This window comes from Xenopus laevis, chromosome 5L (genome assembly GCF_017654675.1).
Source record: "Xenopus laevis strain J_2021 chromosome 5L, Xenopus_laevis_v10.1, whole genome shotgun sequence".
NCBI lineage: Eukaryota > Metazoa > Chordata > Amphibia > Anura > Pipidae > Xenopus > Xenopus laevis.
This window is the reverse complement of record NC_054379.1, coordinates 170,211,456-170,233,554: the sequence shown is the minus strand read 5'-3', so window position 1 is coordinate 170,233,554 and position 22,099 is coordinate 170,211,456. Positions and strand designations below refer to the sequence as shown.

At 45.1% G+C, this 22,099-nt stretch overlaps 1 protein-coding gene across 3 annotated transcripts in view; it reads right to left on the bottom strand.

Moving 5' to 3' along the window:
• Nucleotides 1-22,099, bottom strand: part of nrbp1.L (nuclear receptor binding protein 1 L homeolog) — a 36,380-nt gene that overhangs the window by 13,334 nt on the left and 947 nt on the right. The window contains exons 1-6 of one of the 3 annotated variants that reach the window (XM_041562141.1): nt 16,516-16,901; nt 12,294-12,526; nt 2,148-2,270; nt 1,954-2,055; nt 1,476-1,565; nt 615-655 (exon numbers count right to left, since the gene is read on the bottom strand). In XM_041562141.1, the coding sequence (XP_041418075.1) occupies nt 615-655; nt 1,476-1,565; nt 1,954-2,055; nt 2,148-2,270; nt 12,294-12,485 (548 nt within the window). In that variant the 5' untranslated portion in view covers nt 12,486-12,526; nt 16,516-16,901. Of the gene's footprint in view, nt 1-614; nt 656-1,475; nt 1,566-1,953; nt 2,056-2,147; nt 2,271-12,293; nt 12,527-16,515; nt 16,902-22,099 lie in introns of those variants that run through there. The other 2 variants (NM_001091195.1, XM_041562142.1) reach the window with 2 other exon arrangements.

Below are 22,099 nucleotides of genomic sequence, written 5' to 3'. Positions count from 1 at the left end.
GGCCCCGTGTGGCATTAGCTTAAAATTTGTGAGGAAGAAGGTATACATTCCAGAAAGACAAAGATCCTAAATATGAGTGATGTGTGGCCCGGGCTGATACCTGCTGTTCGGGCGTGTTGGGCCCAACCTTGTGCGTCGCAGGCAGGTTTGGGTTGAGCTCTTCTGCCTACTCTCCCAGCCCATGACCTTACACTGCTGCCTTTCAGCTTTATAGGTGCCTGCCTGCCCCACCCCTTGTGTGACATCATCAGCGGGATGGGTCAGTGCGGGTCTATAAAAGGAGGAGGGAAGTCCGGTGTGGGTGAGCACAAGTCAGAATTTTCTCAACCCGCACATGACTACTAACTATGCATCAGGCCTATCTGAAGTTTCAGAAAGAGAATGGAGGGCTGGAACCTGACTCTATATGGTACATGCCTGGAAGACTAAAAGAGGTGAAACATGTCAGAACATAACAAGACTCTCTTATTCTGTGTATTTACTTTGCTGGTTTTGGATCCGTGTGTTAAACATGGCTGGCCCACAGTGCGCTAACTGTCTGATGACTGGCTAGTTGTTGTAGAATACTAGCCACAGTAGAAAAATACTAGCCACAGGAAAGGAGGCAGAGTTACCTGAGAGCAGAGAGGATCTGGGTGCACCATCTCTTCCAGGCCTGCAGAGGTACAAAATCAAAAGCATTAGGAGGCAGCTGAGAACTGGGGTTCAACTACTGCTTGGACTGACCCCGAGTAATAAGAAGCCCCTCTCACATTTGATCTGGCATTTATATCCTTGTATAGTTTTCATCAGGAACTTTACAATTGCAAGCTCTACAGTGCAGGGACTTCCTTCCTACTGTGTATTTTACCCATTTTAATCTCTGTATATATATATTATAATGCCTGCCCTCCCTGTGGGTACTCTACTAATTTGCAGAATTATATACAGCGTTACGTGTTCTAGTAGTATTTTATAAATAAAGATATATATATACACAATGGCCCTGGCTGCTTTATCCAGTTTATTTTGTACAGTTTGTTTCAGCACCTCCTGCATTTCTCTACCTTAGGATTCTGGCTGCTCAGTTCAGTGACAGGACAATGGCTTGAATGCAGGACTGGTTATAAAAATGATGCCAAAGGGAAAAGATTTATCATGTAAAACACAGTCTGTAGGGTTGCCAACAGGCACATATCAAAGTAATGGACTCTGCCCCACATAGTTATGGCCACTGCTGGGACCACTGTGCTAGGTAGATGGCTACATGTGCAACTCACAACAGTCGAGTGATTTATTGGAAATACAAGTGCCCCTATGTTCAGTGCCGTAGGAAAGCACACAGCAGACAATGCCAGAATGAAGAGGGCTGTATAAAACACTGACAAGGTGAGCCCCACAGACAGCATAGTATTACACACATAGTATTACACACATAGTATTACACAGATAGTATTACACACATAGTATTGTGACTTTCTGCAACACAGTTTTACCTTTTCATTCATGGTTTTATGGTTTTTCTTTGTCTTCTTGAGAAACTGCTTGAGACTCCCTGAGGACATGTACTCTGTGATGAAGATGACCTGTAAAGAGCCAAGCACATTACTCAAGCCACTGACATGGCACAGGGAAATAATTGAATCACTCAGCAAATAGAAAACGACCTTCCTGTTTGTCAGCCAATAGGCACTAAGGGGATTAGGAAGCGGGGCAGGGAATTCTGGGAGGACACACAATATACAAATGTTTGCCTGACATAGCTGGGGAAGCGATTGCCCAGTGACACTGAATCCAATATAGTAAGCCCAGCAGTAAGAGAATATTACACAGAATAGTGTGTTGTGGTTCCTTCCCTGGTAGTGGAGAGGCTACAGAACAATCTAGAGATGTATGAATGCTGTGACTTGTCACACTACCCATGAGACAGGTCAATGACAATCACCCAGGACTAAAATCATGAACAACACTAACCCGGGCTCGGTTCTCCTTCACATCGGCCCAGTACTTGTGGAACTTGACAATGTTAAGATGCTCCAGCTGGATAAGATTATCAAACACGGCTCTCACTTTCTCCTGCAGCAACGAGATACAGCTGTAAGTACAATCTATTGGTGATCCCGTAGCACCCCCTCCTCCCATATACCCCATGCAGCCAATGAGATTACCTCCTGCATTTTGAAGTTCTTCCGTTCAGAGAACTGCACCTCATTCCAGACCACCTCCACTCCTTCTTCAGTGTCCATTGCAAGGTAGGCACAGTCAATGCCAGGCACATTTCTCTGGTTCACCTACAAAAAAAAAAAAAAAAAAAAAAAAAAATGGAAAAAATTCACAACCTAAAACCTCAGATTTTACACTTATTGCCCTTGAGGCTGGGCCCCTTAGCTCATAACAAGGTTACGGATATATAGAAACATTGGGGTGTCACCCTGCTATAGGTACAGGTACATAAACACTCACCCCAAATCTCCCCCTAACTGACCTTCAGACTGGGCCCCCTTAGCTCATAACAAGGTTACGGATATATAGAAACATTGGGGTAACAGTCACCCTACTATAGTTCCAGGGGTACCGAGGGCACAAATAAACACTCACCCAAATCTCCCCCTAACTGACCTTCAGACTGGCCCCCTTAGCTCATAACAAGGTTACAGATATATAGAAACATTGGGGTGTCACCCTGCTATAGTTCCAGGGGTACCCAGGGTACAAATAAACACTCACCCCAAATCTCCCCCTAACTGAACTTCAGACTGGGCCCCCTTAGCTCATAACAAGGTTACAGATATATAGAAACATTGGGGCAACAGTCAGGAGTAGCCAGGGCAGCAAATAACCCAGCCCAAATCTCATGCTGTATGACCTACAGCAGTGACCCCCAACCAGTAGCTCATGAGTAACATGTTGCTCCCCAAACCCTTGGATGTTGCTCCCAGTGATCTCAAAGCAGTTGATTATTTTTGAATTCCAGGCTTGGAGACAAGTTTTGGTTGTATAAAAACAAGGTGCACTGCCAAACAGAGTCTCAATGTAGGTTGCGCGTCAGGTGGGCAAACAGAAGAAATGAAAGTGAAATCTTACGACCCCGAGTTCATTGCACAGGAATATTATGCATTGGGGTATTTATAATGTGAATGAGGTAGCACATGAGTCTCACAGCACTGAGATGGAAAAAGGGACACAGATAATCATTCCCTGTGTACAGACACCAAACAGTAAGTACGTGAGAGAATCCTCATGATGTGAGATGTGGGGCCAGATGAAGTCCATAGCAGGGGTGCAAACAGCATTATAAACAACTATGCAATATATCTAGAGTAATAAGTCAAATAAAACTGGACTTGAATTGAGAAAGTCAGATGACTAGCGAAAAAGAAAACAAAGCAAGTCCAGTTGATGTGACGTATGACTATAGATATACCATGATCTGGATGAATGAGAATCTTTACAGCCACTTTGCAATACGTATATATTTATTACTTTGTTTTTTCTTTTTTCTTTTTTACTATTTTCTATGCTTTTTAAGTTGTGTATGGTGTTTAACGCTTTCTATTGTCTGCACTGCTGGGTCAGACTCCTGATACAATGTAAAACAAGGCAGCTGATTTACAGACCTGTCTTTGCTACTGGGGGACTAAGACTTTTGATTAAACAGTAACAAGCAGGAGTTCAGCAAATACTGCTTTCAGTAACCAGTACTTTTAAAGTTTTATTAAAAACAACTAACATACTAAATGTACAGTATGTTGGAAAGTTGTTTAGAATTAGGTTTCTATTATTAGGCACATTTTTATTTTGGGGTTGACTGGCAGTTTAACCTTTAGGCTACAGTGGGTATTAGTGAACACGGCTCCCTTCTACTGAGACAGTTACAGGGCAACCCTTGTGAAATAAGAAATAACAAAAGTGGTATAAAGGTGATCCCTTTATACCCTTTATGTGCACTGACCCATTTGGATATGCCAGTAGCACTTCCCTTATACTTCTATATATTTTTACTTAGCAATGCGGGTGCTCCCACAACCCCCCTTGTGTATTTGCTTTTACAGCCTGTAGCTTTGGCTAAGCTTCTTGTGGCTTGTAGCACCCCCCATACCCACCCCTATTAATTAATAGTGGCCCTATGCTTTTAACTGCACCATATTTATACATTTTTGTCAAAAATGGGCGTTGGTTTGGGCAATCACTCTCTCTTAAAAGCTGCAATTCAGCAGCGGGGGAGGTTTTAGCCCTCCAGAAACCAAGGTTCAGCAGACTTTTACTTTACTATTGCTATTATGCAGAGAGACACAGGATCCTCAATACTATGACTGGTAGGTAAACAAGTTAGGGACCGCCATATGGGGTTTACCTTGACGTGGTATGGTGGCTTTTCAACTTTATGATCATAACTTTGCAACTAAAAACCCCTGTCTTTGTTAACACATGCACTTGCATATCTACTGAATTACTGAATTACTTAGACAGGGGCCCAGGGAATGTGCACTGACCCATTTGGATATGTCAGTAGCACTTCCCTTATACTTCTATATATTTTTACTTAGCAATGCGGGTGCTCCCACAACCCCCCTTGTGTATTTGATCCCTTTATTGGCCAACTAATATCATCATAACTAATAGAATCATAACTAATAGAATCATAACTAATAGAATCATAACTAATAGAATCATAACTAATAGAATCATAACTAATAGAATCATAACAAGCTTTCAGAACATTTTAGTTCCTTTCTCAAGCTGATTACACTGAAGCTGTGCTGTTCTCTGGTTTATATACAACATTCAGCCCATAGGTCACATGAGCAACAAAAAAGGAATATCAATGTGTGTGTGAGGAGTAAAGTCATTACGAGGGGATCTGTAAGAGACAAGCAGATAAGGTACAAGATAATGTGGGTCAAAGAGGCTGAGTATAAATTAGGGCTGAATTATTGGAGTGTAGAATGAAAGGAATTCCATATGATCTCTTAGTCCAGATCCAGACATGTAGCTATTTGTGACCTGGTTCAGTCCTTTCTTAGTCCATATAATTAGCCAGAAAGGCAAACGTTTAGTCCATTCTTCAGAGAATTGAAAGTTTCCATTCATTTGTATTCCCACACTTTTCTTTCATTATCTGTTTTAAAGGAATAGTTCAGTGTAAAAATAAAAACTGGATAAATAAATAGGCTGTGCAAAATAAATAATGTATCTAATATAGTTAGTTAGGCAAAAATGTAATGTATAAAGGCTGGAGTGAGTGGATGTGTAACATAATAGCCAGAACACTACTTCCTGCTTTTCAGCTCTCTAACTCTGAGTTAGTCAGTGACTATAAGGGGGGACACATGGGACATAACTGTTCAGTGAGTTTGTAATTGATCCTCAGCATTCAGCTCAGATTCAAAAGAAACAGATATGACCCATGTGGCCTCCCCTCAAGTCTCTGATTGGTTACTGCCTGGTAGCCAGGGTAACCAGTCAGTGTAAACCAAGAGAGCTGAAAAGCAGGAAGTAGTGTTCTGACTGACTTGTTATATATCAAATCACACCAGCCTTTATACATTACATTTTTGGCTAACTAAATTAGAAACATTTTTTATTTTGCACAGCCTATTTACCCAGTTTTTATTTTTACACTGAACAATTCCTTTAAAGGGCATGTAAAGGCAAAAAAATAAAATCCCATTTTTACTTTACTTTTAATGAAAAAGAAACCTATCGCCAAAATGTGTACGGTTTTTATAAGAAACCTGACTGTATGCAGTGAAATTGTCCCTTCATTTACTGCTGTGGATAGGAATTGTCAGACGGTCCCTAACTGCTCTGCAGGGAAACAATCATACTTATGTACAGCAGGGGGAGCCCCCGCCTTACTTCCCAGCCATGCAGAACTCAAGCAGCTTTGTTTATGACGATCCCTAAGGAGCCCAGACCACACTTAAGGTGGCCATACACGGGCCGATAAAAGCTGCCGACAGACTGTGTCGGCAGCTTATTGGCCCGTGTATGGGGGCCCCCGACGGGCTTCCCCGATCGAGATCTGGCCGAAAGTCGGCCAGATCTCGATCGGATGGGTTTAAAAATCCCGTCGGATCGCGGCTGCATCTGTTCGTTGATGCGGCCCCGCGATCCGACCACCCGTTTGCCGAATGCTAGGATCCGATCGTTGGGCCCTAGGGCCCACGATCGGATCTGCCCGATATTGCCCACCTCAAGGTGGGCATATCGGAGGGAGATCCGCTCGTTTGGCGACATCGCCAAACGAGCGGATCTATCCATGTATGGCCACCTTTAGTCTTGCTAAGATGTATAACAAAGTTACAAGACAGTGACCCCCTGTGGCCAACTTTGAAAGCATAAATCATTTGTTTGATTAGGCTTGTGGTGCAGTAAGTTCATGTTTAGTATACAAAATACAGCATTTCTAGTCTTATTCTATTTTACACTTACATGCCCTTTAAAATTGCCCTTAACAACCAAAATTCTTAAATCTTTTATGGAGTGATGAGGCCATTGAAATGATTTCCTATTGGTGTGTCCAGTTTTTTATTGGTTATAGTGAATGGGTGGTGATTATTTCTCTTCCTCAGAAGGAACTCTGTTATGCCCCCTGTTCTGCATTTAGTGCATTGTATCAAGTACACCACATTGGAAGTAGACCAGTTGTAGTGACCATGGATGTTCTATTCCTCTAATGTGTCTGGAATTGCTATTTTGTCTGAAGTCAGATGTGGGGGCAGGTTTTGTATTGGTTTTTGCCACAGGGATATGTTCTATTTTTTGTGGGGTGCAATAAGGAACTTTTGTCATTAGTGCTATTGTTGGATTATTAAGTATCCATGGGGCCAAAATGTTGTTGAATTTTGAAGGAGATCCCCGGGCTACATGTCAGTTTTATGAGTGGTTCTGTTTTGTTCACCAGTGCTCTCCATTCTACCATCTGTGGTGAGTCAAGCTTCATCCACTTCATAACAATCATTTTTTTTGCATGAAACAATACTGCTCTCATTAACTTCCGTGAGCAATTTCGGGGAATGAGTTCATCCAGCACTCCTAGGAGACACACCTATGGGGTCTTAACTAGGGATGGGCGAATGTTTTCCACTTGTTTCGCCGCAGAAATGACGCCCTTAGACTTGTATGGCGTCGTGTGACAAAAAAAAAATTCCGCCGCGCGTCAAAACTTTTTATGTCACCCATAGACTGTAATGGGCACCAGCGACAAAATGTAACAGGTCAAATTCGCCCATCCCTAGTCTTAACCCTAGGCAGGGCCAGTTGCTATATATCTATCTATATCTATATCTATCTATATATCCCATTACCTTGGACCAGTATCTATAAATGTAAATACATTCCCATTCCATATGTGCAAAGCCTGCATTCACCCCGACATTTAGGACATTCGGAATTTAGTGATCTCCCCATAATTTTGAGCTTAATTGGTGTGATATATACTTGGTGGAAGAATTTAAATTGTATAAAACGATCCTTTGTGGCAATTAAAAACTCTGAGTCGCTTCCTCCCATTGCTCATCATTAAGAGTTGTGAGCATATTATTCCATTTATTTTTAATTTTGGCAAAGGGAGTAGGCATTGCCGGAAGAATTCATTTATATAGTTGGGATAGTAACTTGTTGATTTTAGGATCCCAAAACCTGGCTTTCCATGGGTTGTGCCCATCTCAATTTTAAGGCAGCCGAACTGTACCTGTAAATATCTATAAAATTGTAGGTTTGGGTTTCCTACTCTGAGTGTATCGAATTGGGGGAAATTCTCATCTACTAGCAGGTCAGATAGTCATTTCTCTCCTATGTGAGGCCCATAGTGTAAATCAGGGAGGTCCAGGAAATGCTTTCTCCAAATGATCATGTGTGGAGCGTTTCTGTTTCAGTACTTTATCCTATGCTCTGATTGGGGGGAGGCTTTACATTTAGTTGTACCCCTACACCTGGATATTGTGACAGTGATGGGCTTGGAATTCTCTCCCTTGATTGTAGCTTTATAGCCACACCAACTTCTCTTTCCTTCACACTTCTTTTGCTGGGACCAGGGAAAATATATATTAGTTATATTCCGGATGTTCTCTCCTATAACACAGCAGTTCATTATAGTTGACCTCATCATACCCACTGACAAGTCTGTTTCTCCAGATTCCTTTAACTCCTGTCACTTCTCTCTGAGTCAACAGAGTCACCGACTCACCCAGTAACTCTCGTTTCCCCATCTGACCCATCACCTACTCTCCTTTCAGATAACACTTTTTCCTGGTCTATCACAACCATACTCTCCACCCACATGTACACAAATCTTAACACATTTGACACACAACAGATAGCAGCAACAGTAACACGTCACACCTCTTAGTTTAACAACAATGAACTTTCATCAGCTATTGACTCCCTTGCTCCTTCCACCACCTGCCACAGTTGTCCAGTTAAACATCGGAGTAAAGCTCATTCCCTCTCTCTGCTGGAGTTTATCAAGATTCTGTCTTAGGCTTCTGCTGTTCAGTCATTTGGCTTCAGTATCACTTTTATGCTGATAATACCCAAAATATTGGTCTCCTCCTGTCCTTTCCAAAGTTACACACTGTCTTTCTGCTGTCTTCTCATTGATAGCACAGCACCATCTGAGATTAAATCTCTCAAACAGAATTCATTATATTTCCCCAAACACCTGCCCCTGTCTCTCCGGTCCAACGTTTGCCCCTGTCTCTCATTCAACCAACACCTGCCCCTGTTTCTCAGGTTCAACCAACGCCTGCCCCTGTCTCTCAGGCTCAACCAACACCTGCCCCTGTCTCTCAGGTTCAACCAACGCCTGCCCCTGTCTCTCAGGCTCAACCAACACCTGCCCCTGTCTCTCAGGTTCAACCAACGCCTGCCCCTGTCTCTCAGGCTCAACCAACACCTGCCCCTGTCTCTCAGGTTCAACCAACGCCTGCCCCTGTCTCTCAGGTTCAACCAACGCCTGCCCCTGTCTCTCAGGTTGAACTAACACCTGCCCATGTCTCTCAGGTGCAACCAATGCCTACCCCTGTCTCTCAGGTTCAACCAATGCCTGCCCCTGTCTCTCAGGTTCAAGCAACGACTGCCCCTGTCTCTCAGGTTCAACCAATGTCTGCCCCTGTCTCTAAGGTTCAACCAATGCCTGCCCCTGTCTCTCAGGTTCAACCAACGCCTACCCCTGTCTCTCAGGTTGAACTAACACCTGCCCATGTCTCTCAGGTGCAACCAATGCCTACCCCTGTCTCTCAGGTTCGACCAATGCCTGCCCCTGTCTCTAAGGTTCAACCAACGCCTGCCCCTGCCTCTCAGGTTCAACCAACGCCTCCCTGTCTCTCAGGTTCAACCAATGTCTGCCCGTCTCTTAGGTTCAACCAACGCCTACCCCTGTCTCTCAGGTACAACCAATGCCTACCCCTGTCTCTCAGGTTCGACCAATGCCTGCCCGTCTCTCAGGTTCAAGCAACGACTGCCCCCTGTCTCTAAGGTTCAACCAACGCCTGCCCCTGTCTCTAAGGTTCAGCCAACGCCTGCCCCTGTCTCTCAGGTTCAACCAACGCCTCCCCGTCTCTAAGGTTCAACCAACGCCTACCCCTGTCTCTCAGGTTCAACCAACGCCTGCCCCTCTCAGGTTCAACCAACGCCTCCCCGTCTCTTGGGTTCAACCAACGCCTACCCCTGTCTCTCAGGTTCAACCAACGCCTGCCCCTGTCTCTCAGGTTCAACCAACGCCTGCCCCTGTCTCTCAGGTTCAACCAACGCCTGCCCCTGTCTCTCAGGTTCAACCAACGCCTGCCCCTGTCTCTCAGGTTCAACCAACGCCTGCCTCTGTCTCTCAGGTTCAACCAACGCCTGCCCCTGTCTCTCAGGTTCAACCAATGCCTGCCCCTGTCTATCAGGAGCAACCGACGCCTGCCCCTGTTTCTCAGGTGCAACCAACGCCTGCCCCTGTCTCTCAGGTACGACCAACGCCTGCCCCTGTCTCTCAGGTTCAACCAACGCCTGCCCCTGTCTCTCAGGTTCAACCAACACCTGCCCCTGTCTCTCAAATTCAACCAACACCTGCCCCTGTCTCTCAGGCACAACAAACACATGCCCCTATCTCTCAGGTTCAACCAACGCCTGCCCCTGTCTCTCAGGTTCCTCCCCATATAGAATAGAACATTCACTGCTAACTGATGAGACTTATAATAAGCTCTTGCAAGCAGACCCTCTGCTCCTATTTTTTATTCTGTAAACCGTGTTTGTTAATTTATTGTAATAAATTGTTATAAATGAAAGCGCTGCTTAACTTTCTGGCACCATAGAAATAAATAGTCATGATAATTATTGCTGTTATTTATAATGAGTACACTTCTGATTTGGCTGTCATTATAATAAACACCCATGTGATATTAAAAGGGTGATTCGCTTTTAAATGTACTTTTAGTAAGTTATAAAATGGACAATTCTAAGCAATATTTCAATTGGTCTTCATTATTTATTTTTTATAGTTTTTGAATCATTAGTCTTCTTTTTCTGTCTTATCCCAGTTTTCAATCGAAAAAACAAATGCTCTGTAAGGCTACAAATGTATTGTTATTGTTACTTTTTTTGCTCATCTTTCTATTCAGGCCTCTCCTGTTCATATTCCAGTCTCTTATTCAAATCAGTGCATGGTTGCTAGGGGAATTTGGACCCTAGCCACCAGATGCCTGAAATTGCAAACTGGAGAGCTGCTGAATAAAAAGCTACACAAGTCAAAAACCACAAATAATAAAAAATTAAAACCAATTGCGAATGGTCTCAGAATATCCCTCTCTACATCATACTAAAAAGAAATTCAAAGATGAACAACCCCTTTAACCTGAAGGCAGTGAACCAGCTACCGATATAAACTGAGCAAGGCCCCCAGGGGCCAGTCCACACACACACACACACTGCTGTAGCTTGCCACAAAGGGACCCAGTGTATATAAACCCTAGAGGGGCCCCTGTCTCAGCAATCACAGCACCTCTGTATTTGCCTATAGTGACAACACAGCCCAAAGATCATTTACCCTAGAGAATCTACTGACCCAATCCTTATTCACCCAGGCACATTATTATAGACCAACCCCATGATCTTATTCTATCTATATACATATACACATATATATATATATATATATATATATATTTACTCACATATACACACCCACAGACCTACCCCATGCTTGTATTCTCTATAATCATATCTATATACTCATACTGATACACACACACAGACCTCTGTTCCCTCTGCTTACAGACCTACCCCATGTTCTCTATAATCACATTTTTCAATACACACACTGATATACATACAACACTGTGCGGAGGAACAACTGGGCATGAGATGAACAAAAATGGGAAAACATATTACAGTGGGGGAGGGGTGGCCCCAGTTTATCCAAACCAGATGTGCATTTAGAAACGTATTGGGCCCAAATGTGCCCATTCAATGCAGAAAGCAATCGTCAACCCCTGGGTACAGGCAGAGGAGTTTAGGAAGAGGTTAGGATCTAGTGAGTAAGTACAAGCATGACAAGTCCCATCATTCCTCTGCCCCTTGGGGTAAATACTTTACTGAAATCTGAGCTTTCTCTGCCTTGTGCCCCTTGTTGGGCCAGTTTTGTGTGTTTTTAGCACTGCCCTAAAAATCTGAAGACTTGAGCCTGTCCCCCGATATCCAAAAGGAAAGGGAACCCCTGGGTGAGTGTGTGTAAATAGGAAAGAGAATCCCATGAGTGTGTGCCAGGGATTAATATGAATGGGAATGTGTTTGTCATTATCATTTGTCATCCCCGGGGTTACAAGGATCCACCTAGAATTACATTCAGCAAATGCCCAAGGTTTGTTCTAATCCTTTTGCAACACTTGCGTTGGTATAGTACGGCACAGATATGGTACAGACAGACAGATACTGTATTTTGTATGTCATGTGTGGGGCTCTAGTTAATGCCAGGGGCTGTAGCAGAGACACCATATGAGAGAAACACCTATCCCTGCAGCCCAGAGCTCTGTCTGTTCCAAGCAAATAGTGGCTACAATGCCCTGCAGCACATGACACACACACACACGTTGTGAGACTGTAACAGGAGGCTGCAATGAGAGTGCTGCAATGAGAGTGCTGCAATGAGAGTGCTGCAATGAGAGAGTGCTGCAATGAGAGAGTGCTGCAATGAGAGAGTGCTGCAATGAGAGAGTGCTGCAATGAGAGAGTGCTGCAATGAGAGAGTGCTGCAATGAGAGAGTGCTGCAATGGGCACAAACAAAAGGACTTGTATAGGCAGCACATGCCCCTCTGTCACACAGACTCACCTCCTCACGTCTCTTTTGCCAGCGGCCACAAGGAGACTCCTCCAGGATCTCGGACTCATCTTCACTCTCCTCCTCTTCCTCCTCCTGTGGGGGTGCAGGGGGTGCACTAACAGGTGGGGACATGGAGACCCCACTTTCCATCTTGGGGTCTGACCCGGTGCTGGGGGCAGTTTTGCCTTCACCTTCTGACATGGTCCTTGGGGTGTAGGTTCAGGAACGTAGAAGAAGTGCACCTGGGGAGGAAAGGGTAGAAAATAAAGACACTCACAGAGGAGACCCACTAATGATAGAGCTCAGCACTGACATTACTTCTGCTATGACATCACGTATGACAAAGCTGGAGCAAACACATGACAAGTAGCCATACTGTACCACTATATAGTAGCCCTGCCAGGCCAATACACACGGACAGCTCCATAAAACACAGGATTTACAACACGGTTGAGGGTTGGTATAACTAAGTGAATCGATCTAGGAGACAATCGGATTACAGTAGAACCCCCATTTTACATTTTTGGGGCAAGAAAAAAATGGTGTAAAATGTGGTAATATGTAACATCAGGGAAGTGTATGAAACATTTGTGGGAAAACTAGTTAGAATCAGGAGTGTAAAACAGAGATTCTGGAAGGAATTTATTCCACCCCCCCCCCAATGAATTTGGACACTGTTCCCTTTCCTTTGGGACCCCCAGGTGATTACGTATAAATAGGAAAGAGAATGGCATGAGTGTAAAGCTGCTCTAGGAACAAGAGCAACACAAACACATCTCTTATTCCATCAGATTTCCCATCTTCCCCTGCTTGTGTAAACCTACGTCTGAGCCAGCCACTTATTTAGCAACTCCCAGCACCTCTGACCCCCACCCCTCGCTGACTCAAGTATTTACCTTTCTCACTGCCCCATTGCATCCCCACAGCAATCCCACCAAAGCTACACCAGATTCGACATAATCCTTCCATTGATTCCTAATGAACTGTGGGAGCCAGAGTGTCTGGGGGGAACAGGGGGGGCTAACAAAGTGATCTGAGTGCATCCAGGCAATGCAGTCACTTTATCATATAGGGGGTGTCACTGGCCTTCCTATATTTTTCTCTCTCTGCCCTCTTTATAAAATAGGGATCATTTTACTGGCCAGGTGGCAACCCTATGTATCAGCCAGTGGGGGCAACCAGTCAGAGAGCACCAACGTGATCATTTGGGGGTGCTTTGCCCTAATCCCTATAGCCATAAAGGCCTCAAGGGAACGGGCTCCAGTCTTGAACGTGAAGTAGTCTGATGGCACCCCCAGGCCTTCAGCACCATAAGAGAAAGGAAATAAATACAAATAAAACAGTGAGGAAGAAAAAGGGTGAGATAAATAACAAAACCATGGTTAGAGTGTGATTGGCCCCATTATAGCCATTTATTAGCCTGAGCTAACAGGAGGCATAAGGGCAGTGCAAGTACAGAAGTGAGTTAATAACATGTGAGTTTGGCCAGTGCCAGGATACAAGACCAGGGGAGTTGCAGCTTCATAAGTCACAGGATGGAGGGTACTCGGCTCATTCAGGGGACCCTTACTAACAACACACACTACAGACACGCAATCAAATCATACATGGAGCCCTAGGGCAGACAGAGGAGTAGAAGGCCCAATCCTGCAGCAACGTCTGACCTTCCTATATATTTCTTTATTCCCTATTAATAACATTGGGATCACTGGCCTTCCTATATATTTATCTTTATTCCCTATTAATAACATTGGGATCACTGACCTTCCTATATATTTATCTTTATTCCCTATTAATAACATTGGGATCACTGACCTTCCTATATATTTATCTTTATTCCCTATTAATAACATTGGGATCACTGACCTTCCTATATATTTATCTTTATTCCCTATTAATAATTGGGATCACTGACCTTCCTATATATTTATTTTATTCCCTATAATAACATTGGGATCACTGACCTTCCTATATATTTATCTTTATTCCCTATTAATAACATTGGGATCACTGACCTTCCTATATATTTATCTTTATTCCCTATTAATAACATTGGGATCACTGACCTTCCTATATATTTATCTTTATTCCCTATTAATAACATTGGATCACTGACCTTCCTATATATTTATCTTATTTCCCTATAATACATTGGGATCACTGACCTTCCTATATATTTATCTTTATTCCCTATTAATAAACATTGGGATCACTGACCTTCCTATATATTTATCTTTATTCCCTATTAATAACATTGGGGATCACTGACCTTCCTATATATTTATCTTTATTCCCTATTAATAACATTGGGATCACTGACCTCCTATATATTTATCTTTATTCCCTATTAATAAACATTGGGATCACTGACCTTGCCTATATATTCTATCGTTATTCCCCTATTAGATAACATTGGGAATCCACGTGACCTTCCTATATATTTATCTTTATTCCCTATTAATAACATTGGGATCATGACCTTCCTATATATTTATCTTATTCCCTGATTAATACATTGGATCACTGACCTTCCTATATATTTATCTTTATTCCCTATTAATAACATTGGGATCACTGACCTTCCTATATATTTATCTTTATTCCCTATTAATAACATTGGGATCACTGACCTTCCTATATATTTATCTTTATTCCCTATTAATTAAATTGGGATCACTGACCTTCCTATATATTTATCTTTATTCCCTATTAATAACATTGGGATCATATCACTGCTCTAGGAATACTTCTTTATGGGAAAGGGACAGTTGCTTTGGGGTGACCCCACTGTTCCAACACAGATGACAAAGGAGGTCCAAATGCCAAATGTGGACTAAAGTAAAGAATATAAAATCAGTGGTTGTAAGTAAAATACAAGTACACTGGAAGTGCAACTGATCTAGTCGCAAGTTACTGAAGATTCAGTCATTTCCTCTGTCTGTTTATATACACACATATATACACACACACTGCTGTGTTCCCTGCATATTTACATTAGGTACCGGAAGTCATTAGGCACCGGGAGTCATTAGGTACCGGGAGTCATTAGGTACCGGGAGTCATTAGGTACCGGGAGTCATTAGGTACCGGGAGTCATTAGGTACCGGGAGTCATTAGGTACCGGGAGTCATTAGGCACCGGGAGTCATTAGGCACCGGGAGTCATTAGGCACCGGGAGTCATTAGGCACCGGGAGTCATTAGGTACCGGGAGTCATTAGGTACCGGGAGTCATTAGGTACCGGGAGTCATTAGGTACCGGGAGTCATTAGGTACCGGGAGTCATTAGGTACCGGGAGTCATTAGGTACCGGGAGTCATTAGGTACCGGGAGTCATTAGGTACTGGGAGTCATTAGGTACGTGTATGTACTGATAATGGGTGGGAAACGTTTGTAATTCCTGTGCTGCAACACTAGGGCCCTCCAGTACTGGGGGATTGATGGTGGGTATTAGAGCCCATAATATGTAGGGACACTGACAAACGGGACCCCCAGCCACAGAAATGAGCCAACTTGTGCTTCTCAGATGACAGGGGTGCTGGGAGTTGTAGTGCAACATGTGGAGGCTACAGGTGTAATAGTGTGGTGGGGGAGCAGCCAATGGGCAGGACTGAGGGGGGAGATGATGGGGGTAGAGGGGAAACAGAAGGGGTGTCAGTGTCACACGAATGAGAGGGGAAGGGGGGGATATCCCACAAATATGGAGGTGCAACCCCCCGGCCACTGTTACACCTGCGCCTACTCACTTTGTTTCCCCCTGCACCCAGTCAGTCACCCTGCACCCAGTCAGTCACCCTGCACCCAGTCAGTCAGTCAGTCACCCTGCACCCAGTCAGTCACCCTGCACCCACACTGCTGTGTCACTAATCCCAGCCCCCCACCCTCAGCTGTGCCTGCTGCCTGGCTCACACCCCATTGGTTCCAATTCCTTCTTTAACCCCGCCCCTATGTCACAGCCCATTTACCTGACACTTTATATCATCACATTAACCCTATAACAGCCCTTCCATGAAACCCTTTGACCCTGTCACACCCAGAAGCCCAACTCGCCCAGTCTCCAGTCACTAACAAACCAACTGGCCCCTTACTCTTAGTCCTGTCACAGCTGAGAGAACTCGAGCCCGGGGCCTGGAACATGTCAGACGTATCACGCAGGCCTCTTAGCCCAGAGCAGCCCTTATTCCCGCCCCTGTCTCAGCACACAGAGCCCACTCAGCCCGGAGTCCTACTTACCCCTCTCCCGCGCTCAGTCTTTCGGGACGTTCCCTCCCGGGGGTTAGGCGCTAACGTAACAGGAGGCCGGTCCTAGGCCCAGACTCCCTTGTCTACTCAGTACCCGGATATGACGCTTCCGACTGTGTCACTGCGAATGACCAACCCTCGCCATTCAGGGCCTGGGTGCATCTGCACAACCGAACCCACTCACACTCACAGCAGCCAATCAGGAGTCGGCTCGGGGCGCGAGCGAGGCGCTGATAGGAGGAATTGGGAGGTTAGTCTGTAATGGATAAGTTAGTGTGAGTGGCGACTGACAGCAACTTCCCTAAGGCAATTGCCCCTCCTCCTCCCGCGGGCACAGAGTCACGTGTCAGGGTAACTTCACTCTATTCCGCCTCTGCAGCGCCTCCCTCCTGTCACAGCCGATCCTGCAGCTGCTCCGCCCTATTTCTACCCACCTCCCCCATAAACCTAATTTCCTCCTATTTACTTCCGTCATAATCCCCTCCCCCCACATTATCTCCAGTACCTTCTGCTCTGTCACTCACTGTGTGTCCTGCTGCAACACCTGCAACCTCCCAACTGTCCCTTTTTCAGAGGGACAGTCCCTCTTATAACAGCTCAACCTGCAACCTGTCCCTCGTTTATACTGGAAAGTCCCTCTTTTCTCTGCACTGAACAGCCAGAAAAAGAAACAAAGTTTCTCACTTCATTGGCTTTTGGCAGAGAGCCCAGAACAGCCACAGCTGCAAATAAGATACTTTGTAACAAATCTGAGACATAAGGAGACATAAGGAGAAATATTTTCAAATTTCATAACCTGCCAAGTTTTGTAAAATGAACATGGTAATTAGGGGGTGTGGCCACAGAAAGGGCATGGTCAAAAATGTCCCTGCACTACGTGTAAAAACATTTTTTGTCTCTCTTTTTACTTCTAAAATGTTGGGAGGTATGTAACTCTCCCACCTACCCACTGCCTACTTGCCTCAATTTATATATATATAATACCCCTCCCACCTACCTCAATATATATATATATAATACCCACCTACCTACTGCCCCAATATATTATTAGTATTAACACGTATTTCTAGAACACCAACATATTGCGCAGCGCTGTAAAATGCATGTGTTTATACAACTAAATCACATGAATTCTATACATAGAACATATGGAGTTACATACATCACAATCAATACCGGTACAAAAGGTGAGGAAGGCCCTGTACAAAAGAGCTTACAATCTAAAGGGAGTAATACACAAGGTGTGGGAGTGGCAAGATCAGAATTAAGTGAGTGAGAAATGTGGTACTGTATGTGGTGTTGTATTTGGTAGTTAAGCAGAGTGAGGGGAGGCTTCACTAATGAGTGCGTATAAGAGATCTTTTGAAAACAGAAAGGTTGGGAGAGACTGTGGGAGAGAATTCCAGCAGAGGGGAGCAGCCCTAGTGAATGTGAGCATGTGAGGAGGTAATGAGAGAAGAGTTGAGGAGCAGGTCAGTAGAGGAGAGTAGTAAGCGAGTGGGTGAGTATATAGAGATGAGTTCAGAGATGTAGGGTGGGGCAGAGTTATGAAGTGCTTTGAATGTCAGGGTTATTAATTTAACGACCCTGACTAATTTAACTAAGGTAGTGGAGGCCAGTGCATTGATTGACAGAATGACATGGCAGAGAGACTGGGCGAGTGACATGGTAGAGAGACTGGCAGAGGAGGAGCGGTTGCTGAGGTGTATGAGCCTCACAGCACTGGACTGGAGAGCTGACAGTCTCTGGAGGGGGAGGCCAATTAAAAGAGAGTTACAGTAGTCTAGACGTGATATGATGAGAGAGTGAATAAGAATTTTGGGTGATAAAAGATGGTATTTTGGATATGTTCCTTAGGTGGAAGTGACATGATTTAATAAGTGACTGGAAATGAGGAGTGAATGACAGGGCAGAATCTAGGATAACCCCAAGGCACCGGGCCTGGGGAGAGGGGGTGATAGTGGAATTGTTAACTATGATGGAGACTTCCGGGATGTTACTGGTGTTAGTTGGAGGAAAGAGAACCATTGCCTCACGAGGAAACTTCAGACGACTTTAGAAAACAAAGTGCGGCGAGTGCCATGTGGCAGGCAATTTTTCATTCTAGCAGGCGGAAGACAGAGGGAAACAGTTTGGGGAGATTAGTTGCCCCAAAGAAGAGCTGATTAGTCGCCAGGCAACTAAATCTTCCAGTGTGACCTTACCCTTAAAGGGGATGTTCACCTTTAAACACTTTTTTTCAGTTCAGTTGGTTTCAGATTGTTCATCAGAGATAAAGACTTTTTCCAATTACTTTCAATTTGTGACTGTTTTTCTAAAATTGAAGTTTCATTTTTCAACTTCTACAGCAGCTCTGAGAGGGGGGGTCGCCGACTCTTTAACTGTTCTAAACTGTTCTAAATTGATACATTTAGTTGATCCATGTGTTTGTCCCTGCTGAGCAGAATCCCTGAGTTTCGCAGCGTTGATCTGACGCGACTGTCGGATGCAGACGCAGCGTGCAGAGTTTTGCACAGCGCGTCAGATCACGCCGAAAACGTCCATGTAGTCCTACCCTTATATTCCACAGATACTGCTGAGAATGGATCAACTCATTTTATTAACTAATTGTATCAACTAATTTTATCAACTAAATGTATCAACTACATGTGTCAACTACATGTGTCAACTAAATGTATCAACTAATTGTATCAACTAATTGTATCAACTAAATGTAGCAAATTGTAACAGTTCAGATGCTCCTGGATCACTGATTTGCCAGACTGAAACACCAGAGACACCAACATTAAACTTTCAATTTTGGGAACCTGGTAAAATATAAAAGATGGAAAGCAATTAAAAAAAAGTCTTTGTTTATGGTGAACAATCTGAAAACAACAAAACTGGAAAAGTTTTTGGAAAGTGAACACCGCCTTTAAGAGTTCTGGATTGAGATCAGGAGAGGAGAGGTGGTAGTGGAAACCATACAAGTTGATAGTTTGCTGAGGGAGAATAATAAGGGTCCCAGGACAGAGCCTTGAGGAACCCCAACAGAAAGAGTTAGGAGAGAAGATGATACTCCATTGTAGGAGACACTGAAGGAACAATTGGTGATGTAAGAAGAGAACCAGGACAGGGCTGTGTCACGAAGGCCAAGCGACTGGAGGGACTGGAGGAGGAGAGGGTGATCTACAGTGTCAAATGCGGCTGAGAGGTCAAGCAGTATTAGTAGTGAGAAATGATTGTTGGCTTTAGCGGTTAAAAGGTCATTAGTTAGTCGAGTCAGGGCAGTTTCTGTGGAGTGTTGTGGCTTAAAACCAGATTGTAGGGGGTCCAGCAGGTTATTGTCAGAGAGGAATGAGGTAAGTCGGTTGTAGACTAGGCGCTCAAGTAGTTTAGAGATGAAAGGTAGCAGAGAGATAGGTCGGAGGTTGTCAAGATTGGTGGCAGTTATGGCAGCGACTGTGACCCCCCACTAAATAAACTCACGCTCCCTACCCCCCAGGCACCTACTATGGGGCACGTGCCCTTCAAATGGGGGCATGTTTACTCACTGCACAACTCAGCACTTGGCAAGTTCTACAGTAGCCCCTCTAGAGACAATATGAGCCCCAGCCACCTCTATTACTGGCAGGACCCCTGCAGCCTAATAAATGCAGCCAATGGGAATGGAATTAAAGCCAAATGACAAATTCTGCATAAGGAAAGGTCCCAAAACACATTAATGGCACCTGTGAAACTGGAGCAGCAGCGGGTGGAGACCTGGTTTCTGATACAGTTTCAACTGTAATACATGTTATGAACGTATACGGGAAAGTCGCTCAGAATGACTATGCAAAATGTTATATTTGGGTTTATATCCCCTTTAAAGGGGTTGTTCACCTTTAAATGGACTGTTAGTATCATGTAGACAGGGATATTATGAGACGATTTGCAACTGGTTTTCAATTTTTATTATTTTCGTTTTTTAAATTATTTAGCTTTTTATTCAGCAGCTTTCCAGTTTGTAATTTCAGCCATGGGTCCAAATTACCCTTTGCCCAGAACCGATGCCCACGGCCCCCTGTGCTACTCTCTGACCTCCCCCACCTCAATCACAGCCGCGTGAATAAATAAATATGCGCTGACCGAGTGGGAAGGGCCCCTATTGCGGCAGCTCCACTGGGCCTGGACACTCCCCAGTAATAAAACTATAGCACTAACAATACATTTGTAGCCTTACAGAGCATTTGTTTTTAGATGGGGTCAGTGACCCCCATTTGAAAGCTGGAAGAGCCAGAAGAAGGCAAATAATTCTGAAAAGTTGCTTAGAATTGGTTATTGTATAACATACTAGAAGATAACCTAAAGGGGAACCTTAGGCTGAGAAATACATTATCTGTACTGAAAGTCTGGGTCACTACTCAATGGACTCCCTATGACTAGTGCCTAATGGGCTTTATTCATTTCAGCTGAACTAGCCACAGGCTTATCCAACGGCCACATCCCCCCATCTCACGGCCACTGAATTTTCTCCTGATAACCTCAGCTACAAGCAGCTTGTGGATGTCTCATAAGCCTGTCTCTGCCGTTCTCTCTGTACGTCTGTCTCGGCCGTTCCCTCGGTACGTCTGTCTCGGCCGTTCCCTCTGTATGTCTGTCTCGGCCGTTCCCTCGGTACGTCTGTCTCGGCCGTTCCCGCCGTACGTCTGTCTCGGCCGTTCCCGGCCGTACGTCTGTCTCGGCCGTTCCCGCCGTACGTCTGTCTCGGCCGTTCCCGCCGTACGTCTGTCTCGCCGTTCCCCGTGGCAGCCGTACGTCTGTCTCGGCCGTTCCCGCCGTACGTCTGTCTCGGCCGTTCCCGCCGTACGTCCTGTCTCGGCCGTTCCCTCCGTACGTGCTGTCTCGGCCGTTCCCTCCGTACGTCTGTCTCGGCCGTTCCATCCGTACGTCTGTCTCGGCCGTTCCCTCCGTACGTCTGTCTCGGCCGTTCCCTCCGTACGTCTTGTCTCGGCCGTTCCTTCCGTACGTCTGTCTCGGCCGTTCCCTCCGTACGTCTGTCTCGGCCGTTCCCTTCCGTACGTCTGTCTCGGCCGTTCCCTCCGTACGTCTGTCTCGGCCGTTCCCTCCGTACGTCTGTCTCGGCCGTTCCCTCCGTACGTCTGTCTCGGCCGTTCCCTCCGTACGTCTGTCTCGGCCGTTCCCTCCGTACGTCTGTCTCGGCCGTTCCCTCCGTACGTCTGTCTCGGCCGTTCCCTCCGTACGTCTGTCTCGGCCGTTCCCTCCGTACGTCTGTCTCGGCCGTTCCCTCCGTACGTCTGTCCGTACGTCTGTCTCGGCCGTTCCCTCCGTACGTCTGTCTCGGCCGTTCCCTCCGTACGTCTGTCTCGGCCGTTCCCTCCGTACGTCTGTCTCGGCCGTTCCCTCCGTACGTCTGTCTTGGCCTTTCCCTCTGTACGTCTGTCTCGGCCGTTCCCACAATATGGCAGAACTGTTTGTACAGTAAGACCAGGGGTGTAACGACAGAGGAAGCAGACCCAGTGGCTGCAGGGGGGGCAAGAGTTATAAGGGTTCCCACTGGTCCTCTTTTCCCCACCTCTCTCTTAGCTTAAGCCCG